This window comes from Phyllostomus hastatus, unplaced genomic scaffold (assembly GCF_019186645.2).
Source record: "Phyllostomus hastatus isolate PE091 unplaced genomic scaffold, TTU_PhHast_1.1 phas_scaffold_501, whole genome shotgun sequence".
Lineage (NCBI taxonomy): Eukaryota > Metazoa > Chordata > Mammalia > Chiroptera > Phyllostomidae > Phyllostomus > Phyllostomus hastatus.
The window spans coordinates 10872271-10899891 of NW_025334033.1; the positions used below are offsets into that span (position 1 = coordinate 10872271).

General features: G+C 34.2%; 1 protein-coding gene across 1 annotated transcript in view; it reads right to left on the reverse strand.

Annotated features, from left to right (window-relative positions):
- Positions 1–27621, reverse strand: part of UBR1 (ubiquitin protein ligase E3 component n-recognin 1) — a 127244-nt gene that overhangs the window by 52675 nt on the left and 46948 nt on the right. Inside the window, exons 13-27 of the mRNA XM_045822463.1 lie at positions 25880–25979; positions 25184–25312; positions 23616–23796; positions 21359–21420; positions 20962–21072; positions 19767–19832; positions 19406–19507; positions 13090–13153; positions 10896–11020; positions 5737–5789; positions 3490–3592; positions 2985–3033; positions 2445–2599; positions 962–1061; positions 270–379 (exon numbers count right to left, since the gene is read on the reverse strand). Coding sequence (XP_045678419.1) covers positions 270–379; positions 962–1061; positions 2445–2599; positions 2985–3033; positions 3490–3592; positions 5737–5789; positions 10896–11020; positions 13090–13153; positions 19406–19507; positions 19767–19832; positions 20962–21072; positions 21359–21420; positions 23616–23796; positions 25184–25312; positions 25880–25979 — 1510 coding nt within the window. The remainder of the gene's footprint in view (positions 1–269; positions 380–961; positions 1062–2444; positions 2600–2984; positions 3034–3489; positions 3593–5736; positions 5790–10895; positions 11021–13089; positions 13154–19405; positions 19508–19766; positions 19833–20961; positions 21073–21358; positions 21421–23615; positions 23797–25183; positions 25313–25879; positions 25980–27621) is intronic.

Here is a 27621-nt window from a genome sequence, read left to right on the forward strand (position 1 = left end):
CACGAGGGGCAACCACACATTGATGTTTCTCTCCCCCCCTTTCTTCCTTCCTTCTTCTCTAAGAATAAATAAATAACATCTTTAAAAAAAAGGAAAAACACTTCAGTAAAACATAGTGAAAATATAATTACTAACATGAAAACATAGGAGTGATCATAAAAAATCAGTAGTAAATGATCTCACAACAACATAGTGGTTTAATTTTGGAGGAAAGCAGAGGATTCTCAAATAATTAAACCAAGATATAATCAGTTATTTTCCAGGTTTACCTGGAGTATCCATGTTATCATGTCCTTCTGGCCTTCTAACTGAGGAATTCCTTTGAGTCTTTCCAAAAGCATTTGTATGTTCTGAGCATTCATGGCCGAACTTCCTAATCCTTTTTTAAAACACAAAAAATTACATATCACAATATATATCTCCATAATTATGTATAAACTATAATTTACAGTTACTGTCATTCACATTGATAACCAAAGATTACAATCAATCCCTTACCTATATTAAGTTTTTAATGGAAGAATCTGCAATTATATGACGTACTAAGTATTGAATTAAACAACTTAAAAACTTGAATTACTTTAGGTTTGTTTATTTTCCACTGGGACTGCTAAGTGAAAGCTACTCATAGTAATCTGTCTTTCGTCTTTCTTCCACATGGCTGTCGAGTAAAAGATACTTAAATAAGAACCAAAACTCCAAAAATATGAAAGTGGGAGCAATTATATCCATAAATTGAATAGATTTATGATGTCTTCAAGGATCTAAAAAATACAGTGTGTAAACAGAAATAAGATGCTTTTCTCTTCTTGGTCTTATAATCTATATCCCTGGAACGTGCTCTGAAAACTGTCTTAATCAGGTAGCATTTAATAAAAATGTAATCTAAACTTATCCTGTTCTTCCATGTTGAAGACAGTGCAGGAAGAACACATTATCATTTCCTCAGACTAAAACATACTTGAAGCCTTATGGTAAAAGTCAAATGTCACTTCTTCTTCAGGGGCTTTTTGAAGCTGTTGTTTTTCTTCTAGTAAGCCCAATGCCAGAATATGAAATGCCTAAAGGAGAAATATATGAAAAGATCTTTAAAATTGTGCTTCTTCAAGTAAATATATTTTAAATGAAGGTACAAAAATAAGCAATCCAGTTGGTAAAAAATAGGTAAAGTTTACAAACCAGCAATTTATAGAAAGAGAAATAATACATATATGATATATGTTCGACTTCACTTAACATTAAAGAAGTGTGAGTTGAAGCATGATCTCCTATTTTTCACCTATAGAGTGGCAAAATAATTAGCATTTAGTAGAATAAAAGATAGCAAATGTGTTGAGAAGCAGGCATTTTTCACCACACTGGTGATGGGAGAGTCAATTAGTATAACATTTTTGGAGGCCAATTTGACAATATCTATCAAAAATGTAAAGATATAGACCCAATACTAGGAAACAGTATGATAGATACATTCATTTAACTATACAAAGATATTTGCACAAGGATGCTCATTTTAGTGTTCTCTATTATACAAAGACCTAAAAGCAACATAAATATCTATTAATAGGAGACTGGTTAAAGGTATTATAGATACCCATACAATGGAATATGCAGCTATTAAGATTGAGATAGGTCTCTACACATTAATGTAGAATGATTTTCAGAAGATATAAACCTTTAAGAGTGCTTATCTCCCAGGTAGAGCACTGAGAAGCAGGGAGAGAAATTTTAACTTCTGACTTCAAATATAGCCATACAGTATAAAAATTTTTTTACTGCATTTATTTACTATTATTACCAAAGTTAAGATACACATATAGTATGACAGCGTTTAGAGCCTCCAGACCAACAGCAGCCAAGGACAAAAGAAAATTTAGTTAGGTAGGTGCTAAAATAAATATCTAATTTCAGCTGCCAAAGGTGACATTATCAAGTAATATGTCTATAATAGCATCAAGAAAAAAATACCTGCTTTTCATTTAATGAGCTAATTTTCAAAATTCTATGAAATAACTACACTTATACCTATTTTACCAATGAGAAAATTACCCATTCCTCCTAACAGGACATGGGATAATGGAAGATTCAAGCCTAGACCTGTGTGTCATCAAATCTGTTATTCTGTCTCTTCATAATACAAGTGAAATAAAAAGTAGAGAAAATTAGGATACAATAGTGACATACCACTTTATTATTAGAAGAAGCAGACTTTTAAAAAATATATAAATGGTTCCCAAGAATAAGGAAGCTAAAAATACAAGAATGTGTCACTAAGAAAATCTCTGCCACACCTAAGCTGTTTATGATGACTTCTGAGTCTCCGGTGCACTAGCTGAGGTTCTGACTCAAGTTAGAAAGTTAGACCAGGAATCTTCTAAAGACCACCATGAACTCTGTAGAGCAGAGAAAACAGCTGAAGTAGAGAAAATATTTCAGAATATACATACCATCTGGAGCATCCCTTCAGTCCACAAGTTAGAATCTGTGTCTAATGCCCGCTCAAATATGGTCCTGAGAATGTACATCATGATATCACAATCTAGAAGGTTAACCACTTTGCTGAAAGCAGGGCAGAATTCAGGAGGTGGTGGTGGTGGTAATGCTACAGTGGGTGGGAGATGGATGGCAGAAGAGATAAGCAGGTACATTTTCATTGGGGTTATTCTACATGCTAAATTACAAATGTCAAAATCATACATTACATGCAAAAACAACACATGATTTGTTATGTGTAAAGCACTGAAAACATCAATGTCAAAAAAAAGTCACTATGTAAATCATCCAAAAATAAACTCCATTTGCTATAAATTTAAAATTCTATCACCACTGATGTAAGCCATATCTTAGTTTGTGAATAAGAAACAAATGGTTCTTCGCACTTGCATTAACTACCCACTCTAAATAAACACCAAAACACTACACACTTGGCTGATAACAAAACCACATAAAAGAGTCAAAATGAGTCAATTCAGAATCTCACTTTTTACCTTCATCTTTGTTTTCTTGTTTTCTCTTTTTCTTCTGCATATGTTCAGCCTATATATTTAAAAAAAAAGTCTATCTTTAAATATACTGATTGTCAAGCATGAAATAAATGGAATACTGTGAAGCAGGCAGGAAAGATCCATCAACCTACCAAAATATTTTACATACTGAAGTGTATATTCAAAATGCTACCTTGTTTTAGAAACAAAATGTCTGTCCTAAGGAAGGCCACTACAAAATAGACGGGTAATATCCCTCCTCAAGAATTAGTGCCTACTGTTTCAGTCAATACTATTCATCTAGAGTCTGTTTCTGGCATAATCGTGAAAATTTGAATATTGCCTATACTCTTGATATTAATGATTCAATTTTAATTTCTTGGGTGAGATAATGCTCGCTATTAATGAGAACCAGTATGAAGCTACAGAAAAACTAGAAATCTTTCTGTGGAGTCAGAGAGCATAAAGCATTTTCAGTTTGTTTTCTGAAGGGGACACCTCTTCCTACCTTGCTATGCTGTGTTTTGGTGTAATGATAAAAGTACATATTGAAGTCTTTCAATGATTCATCTTTCAGTTCATAAACTCCATGGCCTGATACACCTGGTTTCCTAAATAAATAGAAAATACAGAGATGAACTGCAGTGTTCTTGAAGTATCGAATACAGACAAAATAAGAACCTAAAAATTAATCTAAAAGTCAAAATCTAGAGGAAGAAAATGTAATTATATCTCATTCTGCTTGCTAAAATTGAAATGAGAAATTTCATTCCAACAGTAAAACTAAAAACTCACACTGCATGCTCAAAGTCCTGACAACAGCTAAGCTGTGTTTCATAATTACAGAATTCAAACAAAGCTGAGGAAGTTTATTTTATACTACATAGAACTTACACCATACCCTTTATAAATCCCTAAGGCTTCTTCTTTAGCCTCTGAAGCCTAAAGGTTGTATGTTCAACTAAAGCATATTTTATTATCTTAAGATCAAATCTAAAATGGTAGTGAGACATCATGTCCTCAGTAAACAGTAGGTAAAAATAGAGTGCTGAATCCTCTATACATCACTAGGAAAAGCATCAAGGCCAAAAGGAGTACACAATATTTCCTCTGCATATTTAAACTGCATTTTATTTCTATCTAATTCTTAATTCAAATATTTCATTGAACATATTTAGAGCACTAAAAAAGCTGTATCATATTTTCAAAGTTATATGAAACTAGTAATTTATCTATAAATACAATACTATAATAACTACAAGTTCCCTACCAGTTTTGATTTTTTAAAATTTCAAAAATTTACCCACTTAAAATCTTATTTCCATTTTATAGATCTCAAAGAACTGAAGGATAATAAAATACTGTTTGAAACCCATTAAGGGTTTTCATGATAAACAATTTTTCAAACTTAGGTGGAAATACAACAGTTTAAGATGACTGTGTTTTACCTTAAGGACAGAGATTTTTCAACCTTTTTCATTTTTCATACCACACATAAACTAATTATAAAATTCTGTGGAACATTAAAAAATATATATATTTTTGCCCATCTGACTAAAAAATAGAATAATTTTGACTTTTTCACACTAGACGGCTGTTGTTGTGTTGGCTGGTGTCCTAGTTTTTGACAATCTCAGGGAAAACAGATCAGTGCCCCTAAGTGACCAGGTATTGCATGTTTTAAACATTTTTGATGGCCCTGGCTGCAGTAGCTCAGTTGGTTAGAGCATCATCCTTATATGCCAAGGCTGCAGGCTGGATCCTCAATCAGGGCACACAGAAGAATACAAGAATCAATCAATGAATGCATGAATGAGTGAAACAACAAATCAATGTTTTTCTCTTTCCCACTCACTTGCTACATGAGTAAATAAAAACTCATAACAAATTCCTGTGGCATATCAGTTGAAAATTGCTGCTTTAGGACAACTGCTACATGCCATTTTTTGTGTGTACATGCACGTGTGTATGAGGCAACATTTCCAAATTAAATTAAAATATGTAAATTTAAAACTGGTTATATATCAAATCTGCTCCAGGTTCACTAACAACTCTTTTTAAAAACAAACAAACAAAACAAAACAAAACAAAAATGAACCTACTAAAGTCTAAAATTAATACATAAAATGAAAATTTATAAAATAAATTTAACAGAATAAAATTTCTATAATAAATTTCTAGAATAAATCATGCCCCAGCCAGGTGGCTCAGTTAGTTGGTTGGAGCTTCATCCTGTGCGCCAAAAGGCTGCGGGTTCAATTCCTGGTCAGGGCACATACCTAGGTGGCAGGATTGATCCCTAGTCAGGGTGTATATGGGAGGCAACCGATCAATGTTTCTCTCTCACACTGATGTTTCTCTCTATGTATATCTCTCTCCCTTCCTCTCTTCAAAAAAAAAAAAAAATCAATCAAAAAATATTCTCAAGTGAGGATTTTAAAAAAAGAAAAACAAGCATTTATAGAATAAGTAAATCATGACTTAGTTGATGGGAGAGACTACGGAAAAGGTTTCTTTATGATGTACTAAGTCACTTAATATCACACATACAGGTATTTCTCATTCACCTGCCCCAAATACTCACTTTTTCAACAAATATGTACTAAGTGCCTACTGTCTGTCGCTTGTTCTCCTTCTAATCTGTATTTTTGTTCTTGGGAGTTCAGGCAAGAACTTCAGAACTTCTACACAGTATCCAAAGTACAAGAATAAAGTTCCTCTACTCTCAGAATAAGTATAACCATTAAGTACTTACTTAAATGTGGCCACTTTGTTTATGACATTCTCTAAGCCAGTTTCATTATTTTCCTGTTGAAACAATATTTTTGTCATTTTTACCTTCATGTAATGACTTTTTCTTTCCTTACTGTGAACAAAAATACATTTTCAGTAATATTCCTGAAGTACTTTATACACAATAAATAAAAGATCAATTTCCAATATAAAAAATTAGTTCTAGCCCTGGCTGGTGTGGGTCAGTGGATTGAGCACTGGCCTGTGAAACAAAGGGTCACTGATCCGATTCCCAGTCAGGGCACATGCCTGGGTTGTGGGCCTGGTCCCAGTATGGGGCATGGAAGAGGCAACCACACATTGACGTTTCTCTCCCTCTCTTCCTCTCTAAAAATAAATAAATAAAAATTTTTAAAAAATTAGTTCTAACCAAATTAGCTTTCTTTGGAGGGAACAATTTCTTAACAGAGGTAAGAGCTATATATAAACTGCTTAGAAATTTTGTCTAAGTTGGCCTTTAAATGTATGTACACATACACAATCAATAGTTCAAAGCTAAGAACCTTTCTTTACATGGTATGCTCATAACCCAAACCATTTAAGCACATGCCCTTGATGTACTAATTCCTAAAATTAAGATAACAAAATAAATAGGGTCTATAGCAAAACACTTATGTAGATGCCCAAATGTACTCTGGCTTCTGCAATTTTATTACATATATTTTTTCTAATTGGCCTGAGCTTTTCTTTGGACAAAAATTTCTTTAAACATTTTTACTATATTTTATTGATTATGAAATTAAGGTTGTCCCATTTTTTTCCTTTCCTTTATTCCCCTCTGCCCTGTAACCCACTACCACAAGCATTCCCTACCTTAGTTCATGTCCATGGGTCATACATATAAGTTCTTTGGCTTCTACATTTCCCATACTAGTCTTAACCTCCCCCCGTCTATTTTGTACCTACTGTTTGTGCTTCTTATTCCCTGTCCATTCCTCCCCCCTTGTTCTCCGCCCCCACCACTGATAACCCTCCATGTGATCTCCAATTCTGTGATTCTGTTCCTGTTCCACTTGTTTCCTTAGTTCTTGTTTTTTACGTTCAGTTATTGATGGCTGTGAGTTTGTTGTCATTTTACTGTTCATATTTTTTATCTTCTTTTTCTTAGAGACCCTTTAACATTTCATATAACAAAGGTGTGGTGATGATGAACTCCTTTAACTTGACCTTACCTAGGAAGCACTTTATCTGCCCTTCCATTCTAAATGATAGCTCTGCTGGATAGAGTAATCTTGGAGGTAGGTCCTGGCCTTTCACGACTTGAAATACTTCTTTTGAGTCCCTTCTTGCCTGTAAGGTTTCTTCTGAGAAATCAGCTGACTGTCTTATGGGGCACTCCTTTGTAGATAACTCTCCTTTTTTCTTGCTGCTTTTAAGATTCTCTCCTTATCTTTAATCTTGGGTAATAGAATTACAATGTGCCGTGGTGTGTGCTTCCCCAGGTCCAACTTCTTTGGGACTCTATGAGCTTCCTGGACATCCTAGAAGTCTATTTCCTTTGCCAGATTAGGGAACTTCTCCTTCATTATTTTTTCAAATAGGTTTTCCATTTCTTGTTTTTCCTCTTCTCCTTCTGGCACCTTATGATTCCGATGTTATAACATTTAAAGGTGTCCCAGAAGTTCCTAAGCTTCTCCTCATTTTTTTGAATTCTCGTTTCTTCATTCTGTTCTGGTTGAATGCTTATTTCTTCCTTCTGGTCCAAATCATTGATTTGAGTCCAAGTTTCCTTCCCTTCACTGTTGGTTTTTGTTATATTTTGCTTTATTTCACTGTGCATAGCCTTCACTTTTTCCTCTATTTTGCAACCATACTCAACCATTTCTGTGAGCACCCTGATTACCAGTGTTTTGATCTCTGCATTTAATAAATAGGTTGGCTATTTGTTCGTTCCTTAGTTGTTTTTCTGGAGCTTGGATCTGTTCATTCATTTGGGCCATATTTCTTTGTCTTGGGGCACCTGTTATGTTATAAGGGGCAAAGCCTTAGGTATTCGCCAGGGCGGGACAAGCCACTTTGTTGTGTTATAGCACTATATTTGGGAGAGGGGTCCAAGAGGGAACAATGCCACTTGCTCTGCTCTTGTCCAGCATTCAGTCACTTCCTCTAAAACCCACAAGCAAACTGGGCCCTTCTGGTGCTGATTCTTGGGTGGGTGGGATTATGTATGTTCTAGGACCCTGTGAGTCTGTCCAACAAACTCTCCTGTGAGGCTGGGAGTTTCTCCCACCACTGCAGCCCCCACAGATTTTTACAGCCAGAAGTTTTTAGGCTTCTTTTCCCCATGTTGGAACCCTTGGTTACATGGTGTATCTTGATTCACAGTTGTTCCTACCAGTTTATCCACATGCAAAGGTGGGACTGCCAGCTGCCACCTTGCTGCATATCCTCTCTGTCCCAGCTGCCCTCTCCACTCATCCTACTGGTCTGGATGAATGTTTCTTCTTTAACTCCTTGGTTGTTGGACTTCCATACAGTTCGATTTTCAGGCAGTTGTGGTTGTTTTTTGTTTTTAAATTTGTTGTTGTCCTTCTTTTGGTTGTGTGAGGAGGCAAAGTGTATATACCTATGTCTCCATCTTGGCCAAAATGAACAAGGATTTTTTAATGAAGTAATGTAAAATCATGATAAGGACCTAGTCAAGACTAAACTAAGATTATAGATTCCTACGGTCTTCCAAAAATTAAGAAAGACTCCTTAGCTCTGGTTGGGTGGCATTGTCCTGTATATCAAAATGTTGCAGGTTCGATCCCTGATTGAGTCCCATATGGGAGACAACAGATAGATGTTTCTCTCTCACATCAGTGTTTCTGTCTCTCTTCCTCCATCCCACTTTCCCCCTCTACTTCTCTCTCCGAAATCAATAAATATATCCTCAAGTGAGGATAAAAAAAAAAAAGAAAGAAAGACTCCATTAAAACAATATACTTGGGCTCTGGCTGGTGTGGCTCAGTGGATTGAGAGCCAACCTGCAAACCAAAGGGTCACCAGTTTGATTCCCAGGTCTGGGTTGTGGCCCAGGTCCCCAGTAGGGGGCATGCAAGAGGTAACCGCACATTGATATTTTGCTCCCTCTCTTCCTCCTTTCTCCTCTCTCTAAAAATAAATGAATAAAATCTTTAAAATATATATATATATATACACATGTACACACACACACACACACACACACACACTTGGGGTAAGCAGTGAAAGGTTAGGTATACCTTAAAGCTTTTTTTTTTTTAACATAGTATGGCATGTATATTACTAGCAGTATGTGAAATTACATAGTTACATATTTTTAAATTTTAAATATTCACTTATTTTAATATATATTTTTTAAAATTCAGAACATCAAGCCTACTATTTCACTACTATTATTGCTCAGAAGGATGCTAAGGAAAATGCAAGTACCATATTTTGCCCTGTATAATGTGCACTTTTTTGCTCAAATTTTTGAGGGAAAAATAAGGATGCACATTATACATTGGTAGCACTAATTCCATATCTATATAAGTGTTTTTAATTCTCTTATTTATGCCTATGAGTTAAAAGTGTAACTCCAGAAAGCAATAACAATACCCATATGCAAAATAATACCCTGGAATATGATCATTGGTTTTGTTTCTAAATATAAATAAATAAATAAATTGAATTAAAAAATTAAAACAAAAGATTTTTTTTTTTGAAAAGTCTGGGCCAAAAACAGTGGGTGCACATTACACATGGGAGATCATTATAGACAGCAAAATATGGTTAAATTGATTTTAAAATGTTTTCATAATTATAAAATTGGTGAATGGATATGCAGTAATTATACAAGTGATATGCCAAATGGTTACAGTTTAAGAATTAGTTAACAATGAAACTGGAACTAGACTTATCAGGGTGACCACTCTGCAAGGTATATAAATGTCTAAGCACTATGTTGTATACCTGAAACTAATATAATATTGTATGTCACCAATAACTGAAAAATAAATTAATTTTTTAAAATGAGGCTGGAAACAGATAAGACCAACAGTCAAAGCTTATCTCTATTCTACTTCTCTGGATAGCCCTGATAGTACAGACAAGTTCAATTTCCTTTTAAAAATCACTGTTCTAATTCATAATTAAATTTCAAGGGAAAAAATATGAGACTCATAGCCTTTAGAACTATTATTTAAATACCAGTATATACAAAAAAAATAAATATCATCCATAGCAGCCATGAAAATGTACCCTACAGATGTCCAATTAGAGGAAATAAGGGATACTATTTTAGGCCCACTCTGGGAGCAATGAGAAGGCATCTAAAGAGCTTCCCAGAGAAGAAAAAAACTATCAGAGTTCATCATCACTAAACCATTATTATATGACTTATTTAAGAACAAAAAGATGATAAAAAATGAGAGTGGAGTATGGGGGAATGGGTGAAGAGGTGAGGGGATTAAGAAGCACAAATAGGTAGTTACAGAATAGCCATGGGGATGTAAAGTACAGTATAGGAAATGGAGTAGCCAAAGGGCTTATACACATGAACCATGGACATGGACAAAGGTGTGGGGATTGCCTAAGAGAGTTGGGGGTACTGCGTGGAGGGGGGCAGAGGAGGAAATATTGGGACAACCACAATAGCATAATCAATAAAATATAATTAAAAACAAAAACAAAAAAACCTTCTTTAGGCTCTCCAGCAGTCTAGGACACATCTACCTAACCTTTCTTGCCTCTTTCCTTCACCTGGAGTCAGACTCAAATCACAGTCTGATGGTCCGCATACCCCAGCCTTTGGATGTTTCCTCACCCCTTCCTCTCCTAAGCACTGTTCCTAATAAATTTTTCAATGTTTTTTCTTGGTATCTGCTTCTCAGAAGACCCAAATAATCTCAATATTTCAGATAGCGCCCACTATCTGAAATTTATTATAGTTATTTTGCTCTAATATGTCTCCTAAATAGCCAGAATGTCTTTAAAATGTTTCCTAATGCCCAAAAGCCCAGAGTTAAAGTTTATACCACTATAGAATGAATGGTGATAGTTTCACTGCATAATTTGCTAAACAACTTTCCCTAAAACTTCAAAGTAGCTTCCAATTAAAAAAAAAAAACTATCCCATTTTGAAGTGAATAGAGTAAAAAAGAAAATTGGTCTTACATTCTCAGGTAAATTTTTGGCAATGGCACTGTGTGGCATGGGTTCAATACAAAGCAAGTGAATAACTTCTCTCATTGTGACCTCTTCTTTGGTCACATTTCCCACTCCAGGTACATAACGCTCTCCTAATACAAATAATGAAAAAAAGGTAAAACAATTAATTGCTTTCCATTTAAATCTCTTCCCACCCCTGGTGGGAGCAATTATGCACAGAACACTGCATTAAATTAAGCCTATGAGAGAGGGCCTAAAAATTATTGGACATGTTCCTAAAACTGAGCAACAAATGTCTACTTGCAGAAAGGAAGAAGAAAAATGAAGAAATCTAAAAGTCCCAGGCCTTCTCTTTCTTTCACACACACACACACACACTCTCTCTCATACATTATAAACAAGGCCCCTCCATTAAATTAGGATGTGTTTCTAATCCAGAAAACAAGGCAGATGGCACTGAATGAGCAGTGGCCATCATTGAATAATAGCTTTTCTTTCAAGATCTTCCTCAATTTTGTCTTAACTTGTTATTTAAAAAAGAACAAAGTGAAAATGGAAAAACAAAATAATTAAAAATGTCTTTATGTATGAGGAATGACTGGTGTTGCTAAAATGCCCACATGATCAGATTCCCATTTTCCATCTCAGTAAACTACCAAATGGACAGAGAAAACAGATAAATTAATGAGAATGTCACTGATGTTAATAGCATCTAATTCCCATTGCCTCAAGGCTTAGAATACCTGGCCGTATAAACTACTATACTTTTCAATACTCTAACATCATATGTACAAAGTCCTATAGTATATATAAAGGTTTACTATGGTTTATTACAAAGACAGTAATCCTTTGCCAACAGACTTGATTAATTCTATATATTAGCCAGAGAATGACTTTCTGTTAAACAAATTTATTTCCAACAGACTCATTTCTCTGTATATTTGCAAAGCACTTTGTAATTTTCTTTCTTTCCTTTCTTTTTTTTTTTTTTTTGGTAACAAAACAGTATCCCTTAGAACTATAGCGTTAGAAGGAATCATAGATATCTCATAGATTACCTTCACATTTTACAAATCAGGAATGTGAGACCCAAAGAAGGTAAATGGCATTTTCTTGATAGTTGATAGTAAGGCCAAGACTAGATCATCTGACTCCTAATCTGAACCTTTTTCTACTTTTTAATGTTTTCTCCATTATAAAGTCAGAGATTACATACATTTTTATTTAAAAAAATTTTTTTTAAATGTGAACTCCTGAAATTATTTTAGGCATATCCAAGCATTAACTAAAACTCAAATAACATAGGAGAAAAAAAATTCCAATAAAATATGAGTAAACACAATAAAAGCAAAATAATAGAATAAAGTAATAAAAATATAAAACAAAAAATTACAGATTAGAAATTTTTTCATCAAACATTCCAAGAACAAATAGAAAAATTCCCCTCAAGTTTTTATAACTTCATAAAGTTTATCACCAACTTTAAAAAATTTTTTACAAATTTTCATTTGTCCATATTTGTCATCAGTTGCTTATGGAATATTCTGGACAAGAAGATATACATCTCACTTAGCAATGAGGCTTACCACACTTCCAGCTGAGATAAGGAGCTAGTCCAGCACCTAACTCTGACAAACAAGTAAAATGAGCCCATGTTTTCAGATTTAGCGAATGGCTAGAATGCTCATTAGGAACTATTAATATAAAGCAGAGTTTGCTGGAAAAAGTAAGAAATGAGAATCAGAATGAGTAGTCAAGGGCTTTTACTTAGCTGGTAAATCAATAGAGATCATAACAAGGGATATACAAAAGTAAAAGTGTGGCCAATATTTGCATGAAGTAATTTAATACAGTGACGCAATGACATATATTTCACTTAGACCTATGTTACATTGAAATTTCATATATACAAAAAAATTTTAGCACTCATTGTATAGGTATTTTCATCCACATTTCCATGATAATTATATCCCAGACCTCTATAAACAAGTCCGAACAATGGCAAGTCAGATTTTGAAAAATAAAAATGTAATAGCTGTGCTTTTTTAAAGATGCATTTCTAAATATTTATCACATTAGTCACATTAATAAAAATTCTATGCTATATTGGGAAAAGAGTGAAATGGTAAATTATAGCTCTTATCAATGTTCTCTCTAAGAAGTAACCCATGTCCTACTTCAAAACATGCTTTAATCTTACCCACAATATAGATGAGGACTTGAAGCATTTCTTCTATTAAAGTATTATATTGTTTAATCAAATCCTATAGAATCGATAAACAATAAATTAGTTGCATAAGAACCAGAAACTTTCACACAACATACATTTCTGGATCAGACTCATGGTTCCTCCAGTCCAGTATTTTCTTTCAGATCACAGCAACAGAAAATTAGGAGGTGAATAATTCCCTTTGGACATCAAAATTAAAACAAGGCTTGTATACCTGACATGTAAAAGAACTTAATGACAACTGTTAAATACTATTATTGTGTTAATTATTCCCCACAGAGCTTTAACTCAACAAACTACTTCTAATCTTTAACTTTTCCTCTACTACTGGCTTCCTTCTTACCTGGGTGGGTGAGGCAGTGACTTCAAACAGATACCAAACATATATGTGAGAGCACCCTTCCCTAACACACCTCTCACTAAACACTATTGTACATTAGATATTATTTTCACTAAGTATAAAACATGAATAAAAAATTAACTTTGTATTTTATATCATACTCTTTAGCCCTTTACAAGTAACTTCTTATTTGAAAGAATTACCATGATTCATAAATTCGATGTAGTCAAGAGCTACTTTATAAGCTGGTATCAAATATTAAAACAATGAAGATGTGACAAAACTCCATGAGACGAATTATAAACTGTGAAGGGTGTAACAAATATAATAAACGAAGAATTTCCTTACTGAATAAGAAACATTTAGAAAAACAGAAAAAGGGCAAAGGACAGGATCAGATAATTCACTAACAAAAAGGGGAAAAGAAAGGTCAATAATCATGACAACATGGTCAACCTCACAGATAACTGCAATTTATAGCCAGTGGGCAAAATCTAGCCAAAAGCCTGTTTTGTATGGCCCTAGAAGCTAGGAATGTTTTTTACAGAAAAACATATGTCATCAATTGTATGACAGGGAACACTAGTATTAAGCCTCAATGAAGTAACATGTTTACAACAACAACAAAAAATTCTTTTTATTAGTGGACTTGTATTACAAATACTTGAACTCAATTATTATTATATTTTTAATTTCACTAATAAAAATTGTAGAAATGTATTTACTATTTTCTACACAAGTACCTACTACTTATTATATTCAATTGGCCCATGAAGGTCAATTGGTATTATTGCTAAAAAGGAGGGATCAATTACTGTTTCACTAATTCTAACTTTATATGTAATTTAAGCATGCTATTTTGCGGTATCATTTTTGAAATTCATATTTACTCACTACACACAGGTTTTCTCTTTTTTGATTGTTGTTATTATTTTTCATTTTCAAAGGAAGCCCAATTTTTAGGCTGTTAGGCAGCTTGTTTTTGGTGGGTGCCAAATTACGTGCAGCGTGGTATTAAAAGGTAACTCATATCATACAAATAAATGCTTCACATCCAACATAGGAGCATAGGAGATTTTAACACCCCATGGACATGAATGGATAGATCTTCCAGGCAGAAAATCAATAAGGAAACAATGGCTTTAAATGATACACTAGATTAGATGGGTTTAATTGATATCTTCAGAGCATTTCACCCCAAAGCAGGAGAATATCCATTATGTGCAAGGGCTCATGAAACATTTTCTAGAGTAGCCCACAAGTTACAATGTAAAATAATTCCCAATAAAATTAAGAAGACTGAAATCATATCGAGTATCTCCAACCACACTGGCGTGAAACGAGAAATCAATCCCAAGAAAAAGAAGTGAAAAACACACAAAGACATGGTAGCTAAATAACATGTTACTAAACAGTGAATGGGTTAACAATTGGATCAAGAAAGAAATCAAAAGGTACTTTGAAACAAATGAAAAATGAGAACATAACAACTCAAAATCTATGGGATACAGTGAAAGGGGTCCTAAGGGGAAATTCACAGCATTACAGGCCAACCTCAAAAAATAAAAAAAAATCCCAAGTAAACAATCTAACTTGACACTTAAAAAAACTAGAAAAGGTACAAAAAGCAAAGTTCAAAGTGAGTAAAAGAAAGAAAGTAATAAAGATCACAGCAGAAATAAATGAAAGAATCTAAAAAAATATGAAAGATCAATGCAACTAAGAGCTGTTTCTTTTAGAAGATAAATAAGATTGACAAACCTTTATTTATTTTATTTATTTTATTTTATTTTTTAGAGAGAGACATGGGAGGGAGAAAGAGAGGGAGAGAAATATTGATGTGAAGTAGAAACATTGACCAGTTGCCTTCCACATGTGTCTTAAAACTTGGGACCAAACCCGCAACCCAGGCATGTGCCCTGACTGGGAATTGAACCAGGGACCCCTCAGTGTGCAGGACAACGCACAACAAACTAAGCCACACTGGACAGGGAAGTCTGACAAACCTTTAACCAGACTCAAAAAGAAAAAAAAGAGAGAGGATCCAAATAAATGAAATTAGAAATGAAAAAGGAGAAGTAACAATCGACAGCAAAAATATAAAAAGGGCTGTAAGAAAATATTATGAACAACTATATGCCAACAAATTGGGCAATCTGGGAAAAATGGATACATTCCTAGAAACATACAATTTTCCAAAACTGAATCAAGGTGACTCAGAGAATCTGGACAAACATTACAACTAGTAAAATTGAAGCAGTAATAAAAAAAGTTCCACAAACAAAAGCCCTGGAATGGATGGCTTCACAGGTTAATTTTACCAAACATTCAAAAAAGAATGACCATTTATCCTTCTCAAACTATTAGAAGAAATTCAAGAGGAGGGAAGACTCCCAAGTTCATTTTACAAGGCCAGCATTATCCGAATTCCAAAACCAGATAAAGACACTACAGAGCACTTGATAAAATCTAGCACCAATTTCTGGTAAAAACTCTTAGGGAAAAGCAGGAACATACTTCAATGTAATAATAAAGGCCATAATAAAAGTGGGAACATACCTCAACGCAATAAAGGCCATATATGATAAACCCATTGGCAACATAATACTCAATGGGCAAAAACTACAAGTGTTCCCTTTAAGATCAGGAACAAGACAGAGATTTCCACTTTTACCTCTCTTATTCAACATAGTACTGGAAGTCCCAGCCACATCAGTCAGACAAGAAGAAATAAAAGGCATCCAACTAGAAAGGAAGAAGTAAAACTGTCATTATTTGCATATGATATGATACTATATAGAGAGAATCCTAAAGACTCCACCAAAAAACTACTAAAACTCATAAATGAATTCAGTAAAGTAGCAAAATATAAAATATGCAGAAATCAGTTGCATTTTCATACACCAATGACAAACTATCAGAAAGGGAAATTAAGAAAATCCCATTCACAATTGCTTAAAATAAATTTAATCAAGGATGTAAAAGATCTATATTCAGAAAATTATAAGACACTAAAGAAAGAAACTGAAGATACAAATAAGTGAAAGCATATACTATGCTCATGAATAGAAATAATTAGCATCATGAAAACATCCCTACTACCCAAAACAACCTATAGATTCAGTGCAATTCCTATCAAGATACCAATGAAGTATTTCATAGAACTATAACAAATATTCCAAAAATTTATATGAAACCACAAAACACCCTAAATAGCCACAGCAATCCTGAAAAAAAAAAAGTTAAAGTTGGAGGAATCACACTACATGATATCAAACTATACTACAAAACCATGGCAATCAAAACAGCATAGTACCGGCATAAAAACAGACATACGGATCAATGGACAAGAACAGGGAGTCCATGAATAAACTCATGCCTTATTAATTGATGGTCAATTAATATCTGACAAAGGAGGCAAAAACATACAATGCAGTAAAGACAATCTATTCAATAAACAGTGTTGGGAAAATTGGACAGATACATGCAAAAAACAACAACAAAAAAACCCCAACCAGACTACTTTCTTACACCATACAAAAGAATAAACTCAAATGGATAAAAAACTTAAATGTTAGACTTGAAGCCATAAAAATCCTAGAAAAAAACATAGGCAGTAAACTCTTGGACATGGCAATATTTTTTTCTGATATATCACCTTGGGCAAAGGAAACAAAAGAAAAAGTAAACAAATGGGATTACATCAAACTAAAAAGTTTTTGCATAGCAAAGGAAGCTATCAACAAAATAAAAAGATACCCAATGAATGGAAGAACATATTCACTAATGATACATCTGATAAGGGGTAAATATTCAAAATTTAAGGAATTTATCAAACTCAACACACACACACACACACAGAGAAAAACCCAAAAATAAAACCAAACAGTCCACTTAAAAAATGAGCAAACAATCTGAAGAGGCACTTCTCCAGAGAGGCCATCAGACATATGTAAAGATGCTCCATTTCACCAATCATCAAAAAAAATGCAAATTACAATCACAATGAGATATCACCTCACGCCTATCATTATGGCTATCATCAATAAATCAACAAACAAGTATTGGTGAGGATGTGGAGAAAGGGGAACCTTTTTGCTCTGCTGGTGGAAATGCAGATGGGTGCAGCCACTGTGAAAGCAGTATGGAGTTACCTCAAAAAATTATAAATGGAACTGCCTGATGACACAGCAATTCCACTTAGGGAATATATCCAAAGAAACCCTAAATGCTAATTCAAATAAAACATATGCACCACTATGTTTATTGCAGCATTATTTACTGTAGCCAAGATTTGAAAGCAGCCCAAGTGCCCATCAGTAGGTGAGTGGATAAAAATACTGTGGTAAAGCCCTTGGCCAAGTTGCTTAGTTGGTTAGAGTGTCATTCCAATATGCCAAGATTGTGTGTGGGTTCAATCCCTGGTCAGAGCACATATAAGAAGCAACCAATGAATGCATAAATAAGTGAGACAACAGCTCACTCTCTCTGTGGTACATTTACACAGTGGAATACTACTCAGCCGTAAACAGTGGGGAGAATCTTATTCTTTGTGACAGCATGATGTATCTGGAGAATATTATGTGAAATGAAATAAGCCAGTCAAGACAGAGAGAAGACCATATGATTTCACTCATATATAGAATCTAATAAACAAAATAAACTAAAAAACAAAATAGTAACAGACATCCAGATAGAGAACAGATTGACAGCTGTTAGGAGGGAGGGGCACTGCAAGACCGAGTAAAAAAGGTGAAGGAATTAAGGGGAAAAAAAAAGAAAACTCACAGACTGAGACAACAGTATGGTGATTACCAGATGGAAAGGGGGCCAGGGGGTTTGTAGAAGATTAGGGGGATAAATGATGATGGAAACAGACTTGACTCAGGGTGGTGAACACAAGTATGATATACAGATGATATATGATAGATCTGTACACCTGGAACCTATATTTTTATTAACCACTGTCATCCCAATAGATTGAATTTAAAAAGTAAATAAATAAATACTTCAATAAACACAATCTAGAAGGCAAACAAACAAACCAGTGCCATTACAGTTGTATATACTGCTAGAGAAAGCTTACATTGGAGTAACTTTTCTGAGAGCAATCTGACAGCATATACAGGGTCTGGCAGAAGGCAGGACTGCTTGAGTGTGGTTGGTAGGGTACGTGAATGTCTTGCATGAGATGGACCACAATATGAACATTTCACCTAAAATGTTATATGGTGTGTTTGAGTGTGATATTGTTATGTTACAGAAGTACATGCTTATGATTTTGTAATAAAAGATTTTGTAAAAAAAAAATAGGTGTGTTATTTGTGCTGAACCCTGTATTAAAGAGTCTTAGAGTCTTAAGAAAAAGCACATTGTTTCCTCCAGCAATCAACTTCAGAGAATTTATCTTAACAAAATAGTTAGGCAAGTCTTTAAACCTTGTGGTACAGAGATGTTTATAAGACCAAAAATTCAAAAAAACCTCTTCAGCAATAAGAAACTAAAGTATAATGCATTCACTAAGTGCAATGGTATACAGCCATTAAAAATGATGGTTAAAAATTGATGCAGTTGTATATCTATTTAGTGAGAAAAAAATCTATCACAATATTTTACTAAGTACATGAAGCAGATTACAAAATAGCATATAGAAAAGATCCAATTTTTGGTTTAAAAACAAACAAGAAATCAAAACTTTAAAAGTGATAATTTCTAGGAGGCAGTGTTTCTGGTGATTTTTCTCCCTTTATATATTCTAATGTTTAGAGTAAAAAATATATATGTATATATGTGTAAAAGTATGTGTATGTATATGCAGATGTATATGCATGTTAAATGTATGTGTGATTTTTGTTCATATAAAGAATAAAAATCTTAAATATGATGAAAACTGTTAACAATAAACTTTATTTGGAATTAAATCACTTCTCAGTTTCTGTTGCTTACCTGGTCTTTTGTGGATATGGTCTTATTAAAAGCATCAGCAAGTTCATACCTCTGAAGTACCAGTAATAAGAACTTGTTGGGGTCCATTAAAGACGCCCCAATCTGTGAAAGACACACAGCATCACAGTTCTTACGTATTAAGTAGGAAACATTTTTGTCTCCAGTAATACTGTCAGAAAAATTATAAAGTAAGTCTGCAGAAGATAATGTAGTAGATCCTTATGTTTTTATGATAACCATATTTTACCAGTGAGAAAAACTTAATAAATAAAAAATAATTGCAATATCTTCTTTTATTACAAGGAATCTAAGAAGAAAAGTTAAGACATAAATAAATATCAGAAGTAATTTAAATAGGTACCTGAAGCATGATTATATCTTTATCATACATTTCTTCTCTGCACTTAACATCTTGGTAATAAAATACCTATAAAATAAAAGGTAGAATAGAAGCTACAGTAATGATTTTATTTCAAACAGAAGTTTCAACAGAAACTATTTTTTTTAATTTGTTCAAGTACAGTTTTCTGTCTTTTATTCCCATCCCAGCCAACTCCCCCAGCCCTCCACATCTCTCTCCCATTTCCAACCCCGCTAGTTTTTGTCCATGTGTCCTTTATACTTGTTCCTATAAACCCTTCCCCTTTTCCCCTGAAATTCCATTCCCTCTTCCATCTGGTCACTGTCAGCCTCAACAGAAACTATTCTTAAAACTCCCTCTAAACTAGAAACTCTAAGAACTCCTTAGTGGCACAAAAAAAAAAAAAAGTTAGTTATAAATTTGTAAGAAAATGAGGCATGAAAATATTTCAGTTAAAATGTTCTATATTAGTTATTACTCTCAATAAGAATAGTAAAAATATTTATTTCCCCTAAGGTTTTTTAAAAAGATTTTATTTATTTATTTTTAGACACAGGAGAAAGAGGAGAGAAAGAGAGGGAGAGAAACATCGATGTGTGGTCACACTCATGCGCCTCCAATTGGGGGCCTAGCCCACAACCCAAGGCATGTGCCCTAAATGGGAATAGAACTGGCGACCCTTTGGTTTGCAGGCTGACACTCAATCCACTGAGCCACACCAGCCAGGGCTCCCCTATGTTTAAAACACCCACTTAAAAGAAAAATAAACCAATTTCTACAATCAATCAGAACACCTATTTTCTCCCAAGTGGTATATTTATAATTTCTACTTTCCCACCTTTTAGGAAATGCACTTCTCATTATTTGCTCTAAAACAGAAGGGAAAATTACAAGGTGACCTTCCATTAAGGCAGGAGACGGTAAGGCTACAGGTCCCCAAGTAAGGTAATCTTCAGAAAAGATCTGTGTTAATGGGAAAGTTTCTAGTGGTACTACTGGCTTTCACCTAACCTATCTAATCAATAGGAAAAAAGGAGAAATGTTTACATGGTCACTACAACGGTCACTTCTGAGTTTATATGAGAAAAAAGAAAGCAAATACTCAGCAAAATCCAGGGACACAGTAAAATTATGTATTTAAACAAAATTAGAAAATGAACACATTCATAAATGTGAATAATTGTCCTTGCCATACCTGGCTAATGAGAGAGAGCCCATTTCTTCGCCACATCTCAGCAACAACCTGGGCGACCAATACCAGACAACGCAATGGATATTCCACTAAAACTTCTACTTGAAAGTCCTCCTAAAACAGAGTGAAGTCAAGTTCATTATTTCTCAGAAGGCTTGGATGTATCTCAAAGTTATGGCAGTATATATTCCCCAGTGTTTTCATTTGTAAAAAGGAAAGGCTTGAACTAGATGACTCTAAATCTCCATAACTCAGATTTCAATGTACTATGTATAGATGTAAAATTACTAAGTGCAAATTATTCAGCTGAGTTTCACAATATTATTTTTCTTCCCACTCATTAACCAAGAGATGTTTAGAATAGGATATAAACAAATCAGCACTTAACATAGTCACTTACAAAAGGCACAAATTCATGCAGTCTTGCAATAGCGCCCAGCCTGCTCAAACGCACGTGAAGACCTAAGGGTTAAAAAAAGGAGGAAGATGAGAAAGCAATAAATCCAATTAAACTTGTTTCTTAGTTAACTCATCAAGTTTAGAAATTTGTGAGATTTAAATATACGTTTACTGCAATTAGAAATGACACCTGAGAATGTAAACTTTTGATTTCTAATTTTGAAACAGTGTTACTAATACATTTAAGACCCTGCACTGTGCAAGATATGCTTATACATTATATAAAAATAACATGCTGCCTCTCAAAACATGCTTATTTTGTTCTTAATGATGTATCAAAAGAAATGAAGACTTACACATTTCTTTTTATAAAAATAGTAGTGACATAAAACGACAAATCAATTACACAATACACAAAAATCAACTAAAAGTGAATCAAAGACCTTAAACTTAGAAGCTAAAATTATAAAACTCTTAGAAGAAAACATAGGGAAGGGCTTCATGATATTGGATTCAGTAATAATTTCTTAGATATGACAACAAGAGCACGGGTAACTAGAGGAAAAATAAATCAGACTATTGGAACTAAAACCTTTTGTACATCAAAGGACTCTAACAACAGAGTGAAAAGGCAACACACAGAATGGGAGGGAATATTTGCAAATCATGTATCCATTAAGCAGTTAACATCCAGAATATATAAAGAATTCCAGCAACCCAATTAACAACAAAAAAATCTGACTGAAAAACAGACCAAGAACTTGAATAGACATTTCTCCAAAGAAGATACACGCATGGCCAATAAGCACAGGAACAGATGCTCAATATCATAAATCACTAGAGAAATGGAAATCACAACCACAATGAGACACCATTTCATACTCATTATGATGGCTATTTTAAAAAAACGCACAACAGAAAATAAGTGTTGATGATGATGTAGAGAAACTGGAATTCTTGTACACTGCTGACAGGAAGGTAAAATGGTGCAGCTGCCATGAAAAGCAGTATGGCAGTTCCTCAAAAAATTAAAAAGGAGAATTACCTTACATTTCAGCAATACCACTTACAGATACAGGGTCCAGCACAAATAATGCCCCCTTTTTTAAATTACAAAATCATAAGCATATAATTCTGTAACATAATAATATCACACTCAAGCACACCACATGACATTTTAGGTGAAATGTTCAAATTGCTGTCCATCTTGTGGGAGACATTCATGTACCCTACCAACCGCACTCAAGCAGGTATTACTTCTGCTAGACCCTGTATATACCTCAAAGAATTGAAAATGGGACTCAGGTGTTTGTACATCACATTCACACCAACATTATTCAAAAAGCCAAAAGGTGGGAAATAACAGGAACATCTATTGACGGATAAATGAATAAACAAAATGTGATACACACATATTACAGAACATTACTCAGCTTTAGAAAGGAAGAAAATTCTGATACATGCTACCCCATAGACAAACTTTGAGAACATTATGCTAAGTGAAATAAAACAGTTTTAAAAAGATATTTGTATGACTTCACTCACATGAGGTACCTAGAGTAGTTGCATCATAGAAAGTTAAATGGTGGTTGCCAGGGACTGCAGAAAGTGGGAATGAGGTGTTGTGCTGAAAGGATTCAGAATTTGAGTTTGGAGAGAGAAAAAATTCTGGAGATGGATATTGGTGATGCTACACAGAACAGTGTACTTAATGCCACAGAACTGAACGCTTAAAATGGGTAAAATGGTAAATTTTATGTTATGTATATTTTATCACAATTAAAATATAAATACTTCTATAAAGTTGTTTTAAAAAAACCTGACAGGGCCAGTTTACATGTAAATGCAAATCAAAGAAGGAATAAAGAAAATCTATGACCTTTTTCTTTTAGTGGTGAAAGAAACAGTGATAACAACAATACACTTGTGCAATTAGGCAGAAAAAAGGTTAAAAACCAGCAATGAGATTTCCCTATATTGAAATCTGGGTGGGAAATGAGTTATCAAGTTAGTCCTTAACTGTACACTATAGGACTAAGATCACAGAAGGCCTATGAAGGCAAGCATCCTTAGATGCTGGGTGACAGCTCTTTAAAAGACAGTGACAGTGACAGATACTAACTGCTGCATCTGATCCAAGTATGTCTATACATACTGAGCACAAAACAAAAATACAAATGATTCTATTACTCTGAATATCTAGGAAATAAAGCTAATAGAAACATGAGGGAAAAAAAAAAAAACCCCCCCTCACTCACCAGCAAGAGTCCTAGAGAGTGGAAGATGTATGCTGATAAGATCTTCAGATACTCTGTAGGACTTAGTTTCCAAAGTATGACCACACAATTGTACTACTGTCTTGCTGCTAGACATAAAACTTATACTACACCTCATTACAGCTTTGTGACATTCTTTATAAGCCACTAGTAAGAGTTCTTCCTAAAAGAAAAATGCAAATAAATTGACAAATTATCTACTTCACCACATTATTCAATAAACATTTACTAAATAAAAGCACAAAATTGTTCTTTGTATTACTAGGGCTTCCCCCACAAACCAGTATCAGCAGACCAGGAAGAAATATAAGAAAGAAGCACACACACACGCACATGCACACACTTATAATCAAGTAAAAAATTGTAAGCACCACACAAATGATAAAAACTAACTACAGTAAGAGGGCAAAAAAAAGAATCAAAAACAACTGGGAAGACATTGTGAAAGCAGCTTCTGAGTGGGGTCCAAAGAATATGTAGAATTTAAGTACAGGGAAAAGATGAGAAAAAGGTGGCATTGTAAGCAGAGATACAGAATGAACAAAGAGAAATAAAGGGAAGTACACTTCCTGTTCAGGCAGTAGAGAGAAATAAAAACTAGATAAATCAAAGGATTTATGGATGAAATTAATAAGCAATTGTTTAATTGAAAATATGCCTTGACATCAGCATGTAAATACATTGATGGTGTCTGAAGGACAATAACATAGTCAACTCATTGCTTCAAGAAGAATTAATGTGTGTCAACAGAGTAGAGAAAGTATGTGAGGAACCAAGGAAAACAATAGGAAGATTTCTACAGAGTGTAAGTATAAGGTGATAAGGGTCTTAGCTACAGTGGGAGAATTCAGGGCAAAAAAATGAACCCATAAGAAATAAGTTAGGATTATAAAATAAATTAAGGAAAAGAAAGATTAAAATCTGGGTGAGTATGGCAGGGAGAGACAAGTCAAAGGTCACTTTTTAAACACAGTGTTTCTCATACTGATTCTATCTTAAAAAACAAATACTATGATGAAATAAATTTTGGGACTATCCCTCTTAGAAATTAGCACATTGACCTGGCCGGCATGACTCAGTTGGTTGGGCAAAGCAAAAGGTGGTTGGTTTGATTCCTAGTCCAGGCATATACAAGAATCAACCAATAAATAAGTAAGTAGAACAACAAATCAATGTTTCTCTCTCTCTCCCACCTCACTTAAAAAATAAATAAATTATTTTTAAAATCTTAAAAAAGTCTGTTATGTGGTCCCAATTTCCATATTATTTATATTCATGTCCAAGGAAATAAATAAATACATAAATAAATGTGTATTGTATTTTTTAAACCCCACTATTCCTAAGGAAAATGAAACTATCATGGAAAACATTTTCTAATTAAGAGTGAAAAACTGAATTCTCCTCCTAAAAGTAAAAAGACAAATTCAAATATATAAGAAACTACTCAGATAACAAAACTTTACATTAAAGAACTTGCAACATGAAACTACACTATTAATAGCCACTAGAGCACTTAAAAAGGCACTGCTCCTACTAACAATTTCACTTACGTCACAAGCACACCACTCTTGGAACATGAGTAAAATATTCTTCAATTGCATTTGTATAGCAATGGCAGCCTCCCAGTCAGGATCCACTTCTATGTGCTGTCCAACCTGTCTTCTGATTTCTTCCATTCCCTGAAAGAAAAGAGTGGCTAACATATGTATATGGGCCCTCTTTTTTGCTACTCTACTAGCAAAATATAAAATGGTCAGGATTCATATTCATACATGCATAGCTTTTTAACAAGGCTGTTTTACTACATCAGAATGCATGGGTTCAAATCTCAGCTCTGTCTCCTTCTAGCTGTGTGATCCATATCAAATTACTTCTAAGCTTCAATTCTCTTACATATAAATAAGGGGATAAATAAGGGGATAACTACCTCAAGAAATTGCTATGAGGCTCAAAAGAGATAATGCATGTAAAGTACTTTTACTGTATCACATGGTGAGCATTCAATAGCATTAACAGCAGTATCAGTTAACTAAGGTATATGGAAAGAGCTATTAAAGCATGATCATTGAGGTAGTGTTTATGTTTTATGTTTACTTTGCTAGATACATTATACCTCAAATAAAATCCAAAATTTGCTCAAAATTTTTTAAAGACTGGGATTGAATTTTTAAAAAATAAATTTATCAAAAAAAATAAAAAATAAAAAAAATAAATTTATCTTACTAATGTATAGAACTATACCATACCTGCATACAGGTGAGAATCTTCAGAAAAGATCGAAAACCTTTAAGGAATTGCATTTTTAATCTTTCTGTCCACATTGTGGGCTTGCTGATTAGGATATACCTATAATTTTAAGAGACAAAGAAATATTTGACTTCCCTATTTTGAGATAGTTTAATGTACTCAGGGCTATAAACAGTGCTGATGCATCAAAATTATGTATTCTAATTTCTTATAATTAGAAGCTCTGGGCAGAGCTAGCAATATACCAGAAAAGTGTGAATGTTCCACAAGGGGCAGATGTCAAAGCTAAGCCTGACTTCTTCACTCAGAAATTAGTTCTGTCCTGGCTGGTGTGGCCCAATGGATTGGGCGCCAGCCTGTGAACGGAAAGGCTGCTGGTTTGGTTCCAAGTCAGGGTTGATGCCTGGGTTACAGGCTGGGTCCCCAGTTGGGGAAGGCAGCCAATCCATGTTTCTCTCCCATACCAATGTTTCTTATCCTCTCTTTCTCCCTCCCTTCCCTTCTCTCTAAAATAAATAAATAAATAAATAAATAAATAAATAAATAAAGTCTTAAAAAAAAAAAAAAGCTGGTTCTGATTAAATGAATCCAGGAGCAATTTAGCCCATCACTGTCGCATAGCCACAGTACAGATTTCCTAGGACTATTTATACCCTTCATCCAAAAGGCCAGATGAAATTGCCTTCAGAAAAAATAAACAAAGGGGACTACATCAAACTAAAAATTTTTGCACATTAAGGAAACCATCAACACAATAAAAAGACAACCCACGTAATGGAGAACATATATGCCAATATACCTGATTAGGGGTTAATATCCAAAATTTATAAAGAATTTGCCAAACTCAACACCAAAAAAAACCACCACCCAATTAAAAAATGGGCAAAGCAGCTGAATAGACACTTCTCCAAAGAGGACATACAGATGGCCAATAGAAATATGAAAGGATACTCAACATCACTAATCATCAGAGTAATGCAAATTAAAACCATGATGAGATATCACCTCACACTGATTAGAATGGCTATCATCAATAAACCTACAAACAAGTGTTGGCAAGGATGTGGTGAAATGGGAACCCTTTTGCACAGTGGGTAGGAATGTAGATTGGTGCAGCTACTACAGAAACCAGTATGGAGATACCTCAAAAAATTAAAATGGATCTGCCTTTTGACCCAGAGATCCTGCTTCTGGGAATATACCTGAAGGAATCCCTTCCTTCCAAAAAACTCGACAGAACATAGGCACCCTTATGTTCACTGCAGCATTATTTACAATCGCCAAGATATGGAAACAGCCCAAGTGTCCATCAGTATGTGAGTGGATAAAACAACGATGGGACATTTACACAATGGAATACTACTCAGCCATAAAAAAAGGAACATTTTACCACTTGTGACAGTATAGATGTACCTGGAGAACATTATGCTAAGTGAAATAAGCCAGTCAGAGAAAGACAAATACCATATGATTTCACTCATCTGTGGAATCTAATGAACAAACTGAACTAATAAGCATAATAGAAGCAATCTCATACATAGACAGCAGGATGACAGCTGGGGGGTGGTGCCAGAGGGTACAGACATTCAGCAAAAAGGAAAAAGGACTCATGGACATGGATAACACTGTGGTGATTCCAGGTTAGGAAGGAGGGCAGGGTATAGTGGGGCTAAATGATAATGGAAAAAATACAATAAAAGTTTTTTAAAAATAAAGAAATCACGTTTAGCCTCAAAATGCA